This window comes from Aquila chrysaetos, chromosome 10 (assembly GCF_900496995.4).
Source record: "Aquila chrysaetos chrysaetos chromosome 10, bAquChr1.4, whole genome shotgun sequence".
In the NCBI taxonomy this organism is placed as follows: domain Eukaryota; kingdom Metazoa; phylum Chordata; class Aves; order Accipitriformes; family Accipitridae; genus Aquila; species Aquila chrysaetos.
This window is the reverse complement of record NC_044013.1, coordinates 38,431,971-38,444,225: the sequence shown is the minus strand read 5'-3', so window position 1 is coordinate 38,444,225 and position 12,255 is coordinate 38,431,971. Positions and strand designations below refer to the sequence as shown.

The following is a 12,255-nucleotide window of genomic DNA, read 5'->3' as shown; positions in this document are numbered from 1 at the left end:
TCTGCATCATCAAGTGTCTGTTGTGAATTTTGGAGATGTATATCATTGCCATTTGGTGCTCCTGTGGCAGGCTCCTGACATTTCTGGTTATCCTTAAAGCCTATCTGGTGTTACAAGAGACTTCCAAAAACCATGCTCTGTGAGTTCTAGCAACTAAACCTTCCTTGTGCTTCCTTTGCTTGCTGCTGTAGCTGCCAAACATTTACTTTGTTGGTACTTGAACGGTAGCTGGATCTTCTAATGGGTGTGCAAGACAGTTTGTTAACTCCAGATCTTGAGTAAGAGGGGACTGTATGTGTGGTGTACAGGAAAGCTTGTGTTTATCCATGCCAGAGATTACTAAGCTTTTGTAGTATGAACCTTATCTTTAGAATGTGTTTCCTGTCTGTCCATCTCTCTGTCTTGCCTTTCAGTGACAGCTTAGCCTCTCTGTGGCATTTACTACAGCTGCTTGTGGAGAATGTAATACCGAGATAAAGAATGGTTCTGTTAATCTGCCAGCTATGCTGACCACCAGAAAAAGTTCCATGGGCCACATATCACAATTCATTATAGTGGATCTGTAGTCTTCATTTTTGAATACCAGGTATTTTATCACCAACCTGTGAGCAAAGGTATAGCATTTGTAGTAAAATTTGGGTTTATTAAATTAGTAACAGGTATCTGCAGGGCTGGTTCACAGCAAGGTCTATGTCTGTGGTTGCAACATGTTCAGTCCAGTCTGATTACATACCTGTGGATCACAATAATGTGTAAGATGACTTCAGGTGTGATCTTCAGGCTGAAGGATCAAGCAGACTAATATTGTTGCATTACCAAATTACCAGGTAAACATATGATGCTATAGCAGGGAGCTCGCTCAAAATATGAATGCTTATGAAAAGTTTTATTTAATTTGTCATTCTAAGTGTGTGAACAGAGAAGAACGAGGAGCAAGGCAAAGACAAACTGGGAAGTAACAGGAATGAAGGTGGGTCAGATCCTTCAGCTATCAAAAGGGTCTGCTCTGCACAGAGCAAGCCCAGAACAGCTGCCCCCATGCACTTGTGCTGCTTCTTCAGAGGTTAGCAAAGGAGGGGCTGACCAGGAGGTGCCATAAGGATTCCATACATGCTTGTGTCTCCTGCTGAGCATGAACCAGGTGCTCTAAGCTACAGGAATCTAAGTTAAGGAAAGATTCCTGTTGTAAATAGAAAGGGAAACTCCAAAATAGCCGTTCTGGTCCTTTCCTGGTAGGGCACCTTCACAGTTAAACATGAATCCTCAGAGTTTTCAGCTTTGCGTGGATTTCAGGCACATAAATGTATTTTGAGAATCTGGGCCAGGGTTTCTGGACTTGTTGCCATTCAGCTTTTTAGTAACTTTTCATCAAAAACAGTCCTTTATAAAATTAGGGGTGTGTTTTTGACAGTTCAGAGGATTTAGACCTTTCTTTTCCGTAGGTCACTGAAATAACACATTACCTATTTTATGATCTCAGACATGTCATTCAGGCATATTTCTTCCTTGCTGGACTTAGAGTAGTGCTTTAACAGTTTGCAAGGGTCTGGATTAAGTTTTTAGTAGTGATGTAGATGTTTGCATGGAGAGCTTTTTGCTGTGCAAATAGAATGCATTGTAGTTTTTGCATCCGAAGAACTAGTTTCTTCAGAGCTCCTCTTGAATTGCTTGAATGCACGGAGAAGGCAGCTGTCCAGAAAGCAGCAGGGGAAGGTGGCTGTGGGAGAAGATGTTTTCAGCAAAAGTCATGTCACGGTGTGTTACTCCTGTCCAATATTAGTGTGGCTGATTGAGAGACCAGAGTGATAGACACTGCTGCTTGTGTCCCTTTTCCTACCCCTGCTGCCTGGTGGCACTGCTCGGGTCCCTTCAGCCTTCTTTGCTTCTGCCTCTGTAAAACGGGTGTAATTGAGCATTGACCTCTTTGTGTCAGACCCGCTAAGATTTAAAGGTAGGTAAACTGTACAACAATTGGGTGTGTGGTTTGTGAGGGAAGGGTTTAATGAAGTGATAATATTGCAAAATAGGTGTTGAATTCTCAGCTAAGAAGCCTAATCATTGATCATGATGGGCAGCTGACCAAACGGGCTTTAAAAGTGGGGTTTTGTTCTTTCTGTGATGCTTATCGCCCTACCCCTGTGCCTGTCTGATTTCTTTGCTCAAGAACTGGAAACAGAAATACTCTTTGACAGCTTAAATAACCAAATTTAGAATGTAGCTTCCTGTTCTGACTGGTTCTTCAGGATTCAAGTATGGTTTTGCGTGCTTTCCCTGATCCTGCCTCCCCCCTCTTTTTTTTTTCTTTTTTTTTTAAACTAGATACAGGCTCCTTTATAATTACTTTGTTAAATTTCCCTTACTGTGTGTAATAAAGCTGGTGTATGTAAGCACTGCCTTGGTGGGTGGTATCCCTCTTACTCCCTGGGAAAGCTTTGTTTCTTTACTATACTCTATCTCATTCTGCCCTGCGTGCATTGGCTTGTTTATGATCACTGCTACTGAAATGGCTTCATGTTTTCCTGATAAATTGGACTACATAACGCAGTAGGCTTTGTCTACCATGCTAAAAATGGCCAGAACACTTTTGACATATCAGTTCTTCCCTCTGAGGTGGGGAGGCAGCAGCAGGAGATCAGTGCAGGAGAGGTGCTGCTCTCAATGCATCAGTCTCTACCTGTTTACAGGTTTGCTCTACTAATTTAAGGCTCTCTCCAGATAAGTCATCTGTTTGGACTCTTAACCGACTCAGATTCACCTGTAGACTGTTCATTGCTGAAAGCCACATGTTCTCACAGCAGTAGGATGAATTCACTGACCTCCCACCAAAAAAGCAGAGGCATCAGATCCTTTGACCCTCAAACAGCTGGGGTGTGGCACCATATTCTTCAAACCTACCTCTTGGGACCCTTTTTCCCCATCAGACCTGATGCTGAGACAGCTGTCTTTGTCGGGAAAGATAGAGCATAGCTGCCGGTGAGAAAAACAAAGCCCTTGGCCCCACCTCCGCACACAGAAATGAACTTGCTACCTCTGCTCTCTCTGGCAATGCCTGTGCAAGACTCAGTGCTCGGCTGTGGGCAGCAACGTGTTGTTTTCAAAATTCTGTAACTTTTCATAAACGGCACCGGAAACAGCTGCCCAGCAGTAAAGAACAAACTTTCCATATGCGCAGTAAAGGTGGCTGAGCAGGCACTGCCGTAGCTCATCGCTCTGTGGAGAGAGGATGTGATGGTGGTGAGGGGGAGGTTTGTTTGCCTAACGCAGCAGCTTCACGAGTTTTTTCATAATCCCCTGAAAACATGGGTCCGGGTTCTGCATTGCCTTATCTGTTACACTGATGCTAATAGATTGAGGCCAAAATTCCTACACCTGACAACATCCCACTGTTCCCTTTACCATGAACACGACTAATGTTACAGCTGTAGTACCTTCCACAGGTTCACCCTGCTGTGTTGGAGGAAGAGAAGAACATGCCTTGCTTTTGCAGAGAGTACCTGGAGTTCAGTCCAAATGGACTTCAAATAATACCCAACCCTTCATATCCACTGGAATAAGTTTCTAGAGAGACTATGGAAATACATCATCTTCATTAGGGCTCTTCAAAAGGTGAGAACTGAGAGGACCAGAGAAAGTCTTGCTGGCAGACATATTCTGAAGTGAAAACAGGTCACCGGGCCCCGGTGTAGGCTAAGAATTGAACATGTCTAATAAGACAATCCATGCACCAGATTTTATCATCTTAGCATGTGAGCAGACACTCGGCAAACCCCTGTGAGATAGGAGTGGGTGGAATATGGTGACATTCACACCTTTGTTGTGTGGTCTGACAAGAAGCAGCAATTCAGCCTTAAGCTGTTGATCTTGGATGGAAACATTAGCTTGATTAATGCCCTCTTTGCATGTGGACTATGTGAACTGACAGGACTCCGTGTCCAGCTGTAAGCATGCTTTCTGCAAGTGTTAAATCTCTGCATCCTAATGCAAAACCTGACTAGAGCGCTTCATGCATTTTTTTACTGGTGACCTATGTACCGAGGCCTCAGCTGTACAAGGAGAATCCCATTTGCAAGCTGCTAGCCCCGTGCAGGACACAGAATTACTCTATTACATCATTGCAAGATCAAAACATGTTAAAATGCACAAGGAAAGTAAGGCAGCTGAAGTTGCTGGTGCAAGCAACTGTGACTGTATAGCTTTGAGAGAGATACTGGGGGAGATGATGATTGTATGAATAAACCATGTATTTTCAGCTTTGTCTGCCAGACAGAACACTACAAGTCAATACAAGAGATTTGTGCAGGCATGTTCTCTCCCCACCCCCTTAAACTTCTCTCCAGAGGGAGCTCTGGTGGGCATTCCCTCCGTCTTGAAGTGCCTGGCCAGACATCCTTAGCACTCTTCATCGTAGGTTTTTTCCATGATGCTTCCATAACTGGTTCTAGCTGCTGGAATAGCTGGCTTAGCTTTGCAAAGGTTTTGGGATGGGGTTTTTTTTGTACAGTGCGTCTTGCATGATATATGTAACTGTAGTTTATTGGTCTGTGTGGTGTTCAAAGGTTAAATGAAATCCTGCTGCCCAACAAGGGTTGTGTTGTACTGAGTGCAGATGCGGTGTTGTTTACCGCTTGCCTCTGCAGCAGGTGGCATGGCCCTGCTAATCCTGTGACCTCCTGGGGAGTGCGAAATGCGGACCGAGAACTTGGACAGGCAGTGAGTGCCCTTTTCCCCGCAGCAAAGTGTAATTTCGTGCACTGGGCTGGGAAGCACTTGAGATCCTAGACAGACTTATTTACATCTTGTCATATAGTGATTAATGGCTGTGCTCACATGCCCTATTGCAGCACAGTAGTGATTTAGACTGCTACCTGTCATCACTGCAATTCTGTGCACTTTAAATTCTTTATATATTTGTCCCAGCAGAGTGCACCTGTTTCCAGCAAGGAACAGTTTCTTGGCTCTCTTGTGACCTGCTGCCTTCAACTCCATCTTGTTGTGCATCCCCTCGAAGCCCCTTCTTTCTGCCTGCTCCTTGCTCCTGCATGCTGAGACGTCAGGTTATTGGGTCAATACTTCTGCTCATGTCTAAATGTAGGATGCAACTTTGACAAAGAAATGGGGTTGCTCCTTAAGTCTGATTTTAAAATGCAGACTATGAAAATAACACATGCTCTACAAATGGACAGTGGGGACTGAAATGCTAATCTCACTAACATGTAGCCTGAACGCAGTGTCAGTCTCAGGCTGGTATTCCAACCTTTATGGCAACAAAACCAGGTTCAAATAGCTTTTATTAGTGCAGATTTCAATATATGGACTTACTTGAGGATTTCCTACTCCTGTTTTCTAAAGGTTCAAGAAGAAAAAAGCTGGGATATTTCTATCATTGTTTGGTCTCTTAGCATATGGAGATGCAGTGGATGATTGTATTAATCCAGGACTAATTAATTTACAAATCTATTATCCATATGAGTAGCTGCTTTAAGAGTATTGCTTGTAGTTAATCACTGCACTTGTTTTCAGCAGTTTTTAAGGGCTTGCCTTTGTAATGTTTGTCTTTGTAATGCGTGTAAGAAATCTGACGTGTCTGGACAGTATCTAAGTGCATTTAGTCTTCTACAATGCTTGAATAAAGCCCTTAAGTTATTAATTAGAATAGAACAGAAGTTCTGGGTTTGTTTTTCAGTCTATGAATGTGTGGTGTGTGTTACTACTGAGTATGAGGTTCTTGCCAGTCTCCTGACCTCTGGAAGGATTGAGTTACCCTCCATTTCTCTAATGTCCTGATTTTTCCATTGCTTCTTGCAACTGACTTCATTTCTGCCTAACAAAATGATATTTTTTTTTGGCACTGCAGCAAGCTGGCACTGCATTTTCTTTACAGCTGTGAGAAGCCATTACCAGAGATGTGCTCTTGGCTATATAAGATGACATTGCTTATATTAATGTAACCAAACCATATTTTAACAAAACTTGCAGAAACACAAGTTCTGCTGCTTTGTCCCTTTCTCTGTGAGTCCCTGAAGTGGGGATGGTTGAGACCTTTCAGACAAGTGTCTATTTTGCTCCTATGAAGTCTCAGACCTGAAGCAGTTGCTGTCATGCTGTCTGGTTGGGTTTGGTTTTGGTTTTTTTTTTAAACCCCTCTCTGCTTCTCTGAAAGTTTTAGTTAATAGTTAGAAATAAACCCTAGACAAAGCTTTCTTTTGGCTTCTAGCTCTGCTGTCTCATCGTAGGGGCAGTTCTGCAGTGATGCGCCGGCAGTATTTTTTTGCTATGGAGTAGGTGTCATTAATAAGTGCAAGTGTTTAAACTTACATTTTCCACTGTCAGCTCACTTGTGCCTTGTTACTAGGTCTGAGCATGTGCCATCCACACCAGACGGCTTAAGAACAGTGTATTATTTGTGTCCCTCTGTGCTGGGATGTCCTGCATTCCTATGGGAAACAGAAAACTGAGCTAGCTTCCAAGATTTCTCGGTTGTTTTCCCACACTCCTTAGTTAAACTGCTTGCTTGGTGCAAGGGCTGGAGAAGGCAGATCTGGAATAGAGAGTTTCTGCTTTGGGGCTGTCCTGCGTGCGGGACTGGATTGAGCGAGCTGCCCCCCAACTCTATCCAGTGGAAAACTGTATTAAGTTTCCCTTGTGGTGTACCATCTGAATTCCCAGGAGCCAGAGGACAAGATTTTTGTTCTAATGAACTTCCTTTCTTCCTTTCCTCTTGAGGGGCGATGGAGCTAAAGATTAAATAGCATTGAAAGGCAGCTGCTTCTCTTCTCCTTTGGCAGAAAATGAGTTGTCAAGTCTCTGCACATGAAAGTTACTGCCGAGAACTATTTTCACCCCCCGTCTCCTGCAGGAGAGAAATTAAGGTCATTTCCTAAGCACCCGAGTTGTCGCTGCCTGCCTTTTGCAAAAAAATCTTTTTGATGTGCTGCTTCAAACCTAGTTTCAAAGTTTGCAACCTTCCCCGGCTGTTCTGGCCTAGAAAAAAAAAAGGAAAAAAAAAATACAACAAACTAGCGCACCCACGCTCGCCAGTGGCCCCCTTCCCTCTTTCTCGCCCTGCTGGGGGAACCGGCGACCAAATCCCGGTCCCTGAGCGAAGGGGAGCGCCCGCCGGCAGCCCGCTCCCGGGAGCCCGCTCCCGGCCCCGCCGCTGCCGGCCCGCCGCCACGTGCGGGCCGGGGGCGGGGCCTGGCGCGGTCCCGCCCCGCTGCCGGGGCCGCTCCTGCGCACTGGGCGGGGGGGCGGCCGGAGCGCGGCGGGCCGCGGGGCAGAGCGGCGGGCGGCGGCGGCTCCCGATGCCGCGGGGCAGGGCGGCCGCCTCCGCGGGGAGCCGCGATGATCCCCTACTTTTCCGACAACGCCGTGATCTCCCAGGGCGCCATCGCTCAGCTGTGAGTACCGGGAGAGAACCGGCAACGGCCGGCAAATCTCTCCTCCCGCTTGCGCCTCGGGTGCCGCTCCGCCTGCCCGGGCTCCGAACGGGTCTTCTCTTCCCCGGTGTGCCGGGCGGTCGACTGGGCTGCCCGTTCCCCGCTCTCCGTCGTTAGCTCCGCCGCAGATTGCCTTCGGGCAAACTTTCCCCCGGCCGCGGAGCCGGCACCGCACACCGGCGGGAGCGGGACTGCGGAGGGGGGGCACCGGCACCGCAGGGCTGCCCGCTTCTCCGTTACCGCTGACTTACCTTTTTTTTTTTTTCTTTTCTTTCTTTCCTCCCCTACAAAAACTCTGGGTCCCAGCCAAGCGCTTCGATAAGTCTTTGTACAGTAGCTGCCCAGGGCAACTCGGGGCTCCTCTCGTCGGAGCCGCCGGTTCCTCCGTCCCGGGGCCGGGCTGCAGCACGCTCCCCTCGCCGCCCCCCGCAGACACACAGCCGGGCTGTGCGGTGGCAGTGAGGTGCAGGCTTCCCGTGGCCACGTACCTTGGCCCTCTTTGGGGCTTAAAGTAGAGATTAGCCCCTTGGTTTGATCTCCTGTTTTGGCTTATCGCAAGGTGGCAGATAGGGGCTGCGGATTTGGGGTGGGTTGGTTGGGTTGGTTTTTTTCAGCTCGGTGCAATGGGAGCAGGACTGAGACCTGACACTCGGGACCTGCAGGTCATGAGGGGGAGACGTGAGCCGATGCCGGTTTTTAGGTACTGCCGGTCTTGGGCAGCTACGAAGTGCGGAGTGTCTCTGTACCCCATACAAAGCGGCTTGAAAAAATCAGTCTCTCCAGCTGCACACCCCCCTTTGAAATGCAGATACAAATAATCATTTAATTTGTAGACAATTAACAGTGACTGCCCGAGTTGTGGGGTTTGGCTGGGAGGATTAAGGAGGGAAATGGCTGCTATGGGGTGGTAGATAAGGCTTTTAGAGAGATAGTCCTGCGGTCTAGTCATGCTTGATATTTCTTTAAAGAAGCCAAAGGCTTTTTTATCTCTTGGAAACATCGTGGAAGGTTTCAAGATAGTAGGATAAAATGCTGGGTCCCACCTGGAACTGTGTTCTTGTCGCAAGAAGCTCCTGCTAGAAATTGAGCTGCCTTGCACTTGCGAGGTCTTTAGTAGATAGCCCTGCTTATGCTTGATATGGAAATAAGTCTCTAGACTCTGTGGCCTCTTTTTTCAGCATTAGTAATCACTGCTGTAGTTGGTAATCAGTTTAGTTAAGTCTCTCTGAGCCTTTCATACTCAACCCAAAAGGCTGGTAATTAGTCATTTTTTTTTCTGCTTGCAGTGTTGCCTGTAAACATTATGGCTTTCCCTGTGATTGCTGATAACATAGGTTTAACAGTGATATATCTGAACTGTTCTGTGGAAGCAAGGATGCAAATTGGATGTGCCCTGGGCTTTGGGAAGTAGCGGCAATTCTGGAATTGTGGAGAAAAACTCAACCTACTGTAGGCTGAAACATTTCCTTAGAGCTCAAGATGATTTACCGAGCTATATTAGGTAGCTAGGTAACAATTTAAGTGCTTTCAAGATGTTTGTTTTATACACTCTCAAACACTTAACCCACAGTTTGAGACTGTATGGAAAGGGATCAATAGAAAGGGGAAATACTGCTCGTCTCTGCTCCCTCAGTCGCATGTAGCCCTGTGGTGTTGTATCTAGTAGTAGTTTAAATGGCCACTTGGTTGGAAGGACCACCCATTCCTTTTCTGGGGAGAGAGATAACTGAGTTATCGGAGGAGCTTATGCTGTGCTTTGCCTCCTGGAAGGAAAGATTAATAAGCATGAGAATGACAGAGCTTTTGGCCCATGCATAAACGTTTGCACAAGGCTGAGCACTGGATTAAAATTTTGATAGCATTTTCAATCAGAACGGTGCTGTGGCTTTCAGGATGGTATAATAAAGACCTGTTTTAGAGTTTATATTCACAAGTTCGCAAAGGCAGTTTAATATTGGATGTCCTTATTTAATTGTGGGCAAGACCTAAAAATCCAGATTTGGGTGTTTTGCTGTGCTAAAAATGTGTTCTCTGTGGAATGGGAAGGGCAGTGGTGACCCAAATGTTATCAGAAACTTCTGTTTCAGTGTATTCTTTAGTAGATGTATTTGGCTAATCAGCTCTGACTTTCAGAGATCAGCAGAAATTACTCTTGTGTTGACGCTTTTAGTCAGTAATGTAGTCAGCTGGTCAGGGTTTAATTCATTTCAGGTTCACAAGGATTCAAATAATGTCCGAGAGACTTGTGTTTATCAAAATGCTCAGAATTTATAGTTGTAACTCATTCCAGAAAGTCTTGCTACTCTCATTGAACCTAGTGGGAATTCTGCTGATTTACTAGTTTATTTGTGTGTAGGATTCAAAATTCACTTTGGTCTACTAAAACTTTAAGGCAGCTGATGGAAAGATAGAAAGAAAAAAGCAAAACTTCAGACAGCCTGCAAATACCAAAGAATTTTTGGTAACAGAAGAAACCTGGAGAAATTGCCATAGATCAGTTCTTCCTGCCTGCAGTCACTTCCTCTGCCTTTGGCCAAGTTTTAGGTATCTCATTCATTGTCAGTGCCCCTGAAGTGTTTTTTCCGTGTCCCTGTGATAATGCCAGATTCCTCTGTCGCTCAGTTTTCCTCTTTATCTCGGTAGCAAAGCAGGATTATCCAGGGATCAGGGCGCTCGCATGGGATTTGGGGAGACCCAGCTCTTGCTCCCTGCTGCGCCACATCCTTCCTGCGCGACTGTGGCCAAGTCCCACCAGGCTGGTGTTCGGCAAGGGAGTGGGGCCTGAAGATGCAGATGGAACCTGAGAATTAACTGCCTAGCCTTGGTGCCCGCATCCCCCTGGCATTTTTGTGCATTTTTCTGTGTGGTCAAATACTTTTGTCTCTGCCTCAGCTTCCTTTCTGCAAAGCAGCAGTGAGAGCCTTCCCTGGGCTCACGCTGAGCACGTGTTAAAGCACTCCGATACTGTTTACTACTTCATCCTCCAACACTTTGGGAGCCAGATGGATCTAAAAACATGAATACGCTTGCTGCTTTCCATGGTTCTCGTACTTGCTTCATACTAGTCTGTTTTCTATTATAAGATGTTAACTGATAGTTTTTATAAGTATTTTAAAACTTGGGGTGGGGGGGAGAGCTAGAATAGATAGTTTCTTCACAGTGTTGTGTGTATATCTTGGAGCTTTAAAAAAAAAAAAAAAGTAGAACCCACAAGTTAAACAGAATTATTTTCAGTGAAAGGTTAAAGATAGCCACAGAATGTTCTTGCAGACTTGGCTTAGCAGCCTATTGCTCTCTCACATAATCAGTTTTCTTGTAAGTGACAACCCTTCTTCTGCGCAGTGTGAAGAAACAACACTTTACAACGTAAGAGGAAGTTACAGGCTGTACAGGTAATTACAAACTGTACGCTAAATTACAACACCGGGTAATTCAGTCTCATTGTATTGCCGCCTCCTTGCTGCAACCTGTCTTTGTGCCTAGTTTGCCTTGGCCCTTGTCCTCCCCCACCCCATTCATTTACCTTTGTCATGCGGCCATGGCCTTTATGCTAGGAAATTTCATGACCGTCTAATTTTAAATTATGCCAAGTGGCAAGTCAGGAACTTAGGTAGGTGCGTGGCTGCTGTTGCCATTGTTTGGAGAGCTGCTTATTTATTTATTTATTGTGTGGGAAACATTACAACCTTTTTATCTGCTCACAATGTTATTGCTGCCAAAAACCTTGACCATTCAGCAATTAGAATGCAGTCCTTCAAGCAGCGTGTTATTGGAAATCTTTAATTGCCTCTGTGCCATTGTAAGTGCTGTAGCTTTGTGAGTATTTTACCATTGTGCTGAGAGTCGATGATATTTAAGAGTTGACGAGGAGATGCTTGGAAACAGCTGCTCAAATGAGCGGGAGATCAGCAGAGTGATTCCAGTTACCGCTTTCAGCTCTAGTTGAAGTTGCTTTATGGGCTGAGGGTCACTCTGGTTGGAGGTGCTTGAAATACAGAAACAAGTTGATTAGTTCTTCATCTCTCGTAGGGCCTGGTAGGATCAGTATGGACTATTGCAGTTCTGTTTTCCATCTAAGCGTGTATTATGCGCTCAGGGTTTGTATGACTGCAGAAGACAGCCTCGTACTCCATCAAGGACGCAATGTGAATGTGCAGGCGGGGGAACCTGACCCCTTACCCTTCCTGCCCACCCCTCCGCACAGCTGAGCTCACCCAGCACGGTGGATGGGCTTCCTGTTGACTGAGCAGAGTCGTCGGGGATTTCTCATCTTTTATGTCTTTGCTGATTGTGATAACACAAATGCAATGTGTAAAAGGCCTCTCACTACCCACTGATTATTAAAAACTATGCAAGTAAGTTGTGGTAATTGGGTAAAAGCAGTATGCTGTGTGCTCCAAAGTTGATCATTAACTAAGCCAGGGCTGTATTGTTCATAACTACTTTTCCTGTTTGGCTTTTCCTTTTATTCCCCTGGAAGCTGTGGGTATTTGTCTCACCGATCCTTCCTGGTAGGGGGTTGGAAGAGAGACAGAGATGGTTATCAGACATAAAATCAAAACTTGAGCAGCAAACTAGTGTTTCAAGGACAAACCCCCCACACCACCACCCATTTTTAAGCAATATGTTTTAGTTAGGAAGCCCATGCTGCTGGGCTGCCAAGTTCACATTTTAAAAGGCTGTGAATGGTGGAGTTGCCTCTGAGATTCTGTGTTTTCTTGAAACTTCTGCAGATGTTCCTGTCTCTGGAAATGCTTGGGATTTTTCTAAAGACTACAAAGCAGGAGGACCCAAGTGAGATTATCAAGAGAAAAGGACC

At 45.7% G+C, this 12,255-nt stretch overlaps 1 protein-coding gene across 4 annotated transcripts in view; it reads left to right on the top strand.

Annotated features, from left to right (window-relative positions):
• The window catches only part of SSH2 (slingshot protein phosphatase 2), a 105,105-nt gene that overhangs the window by 40,136 nt on the left and 52,714 nt on the right, over nucleotides 1-12,255 (top strand). The window contains exon 1 of one of the 4 annotated variants that reach the window (XM_030027619.2): nucleotides 7,259-7,397. The exons of the other annotated variants lie outside the window; for them this stretch is intronic. Within the exon in view, the coding sequence (XP_029883479.1) occupies nucleotides 7,342-7,397 (56 nt within the window). The 5' untranslated portion in view covers nucleotides 7,259-7,341. Of the gene's footprint in view, nucleotides 1-7,258; nucleotides 7,398-12,255 lie in introns of those variants that run through there. 4 annotated transcript variants of the gene reach the window in all.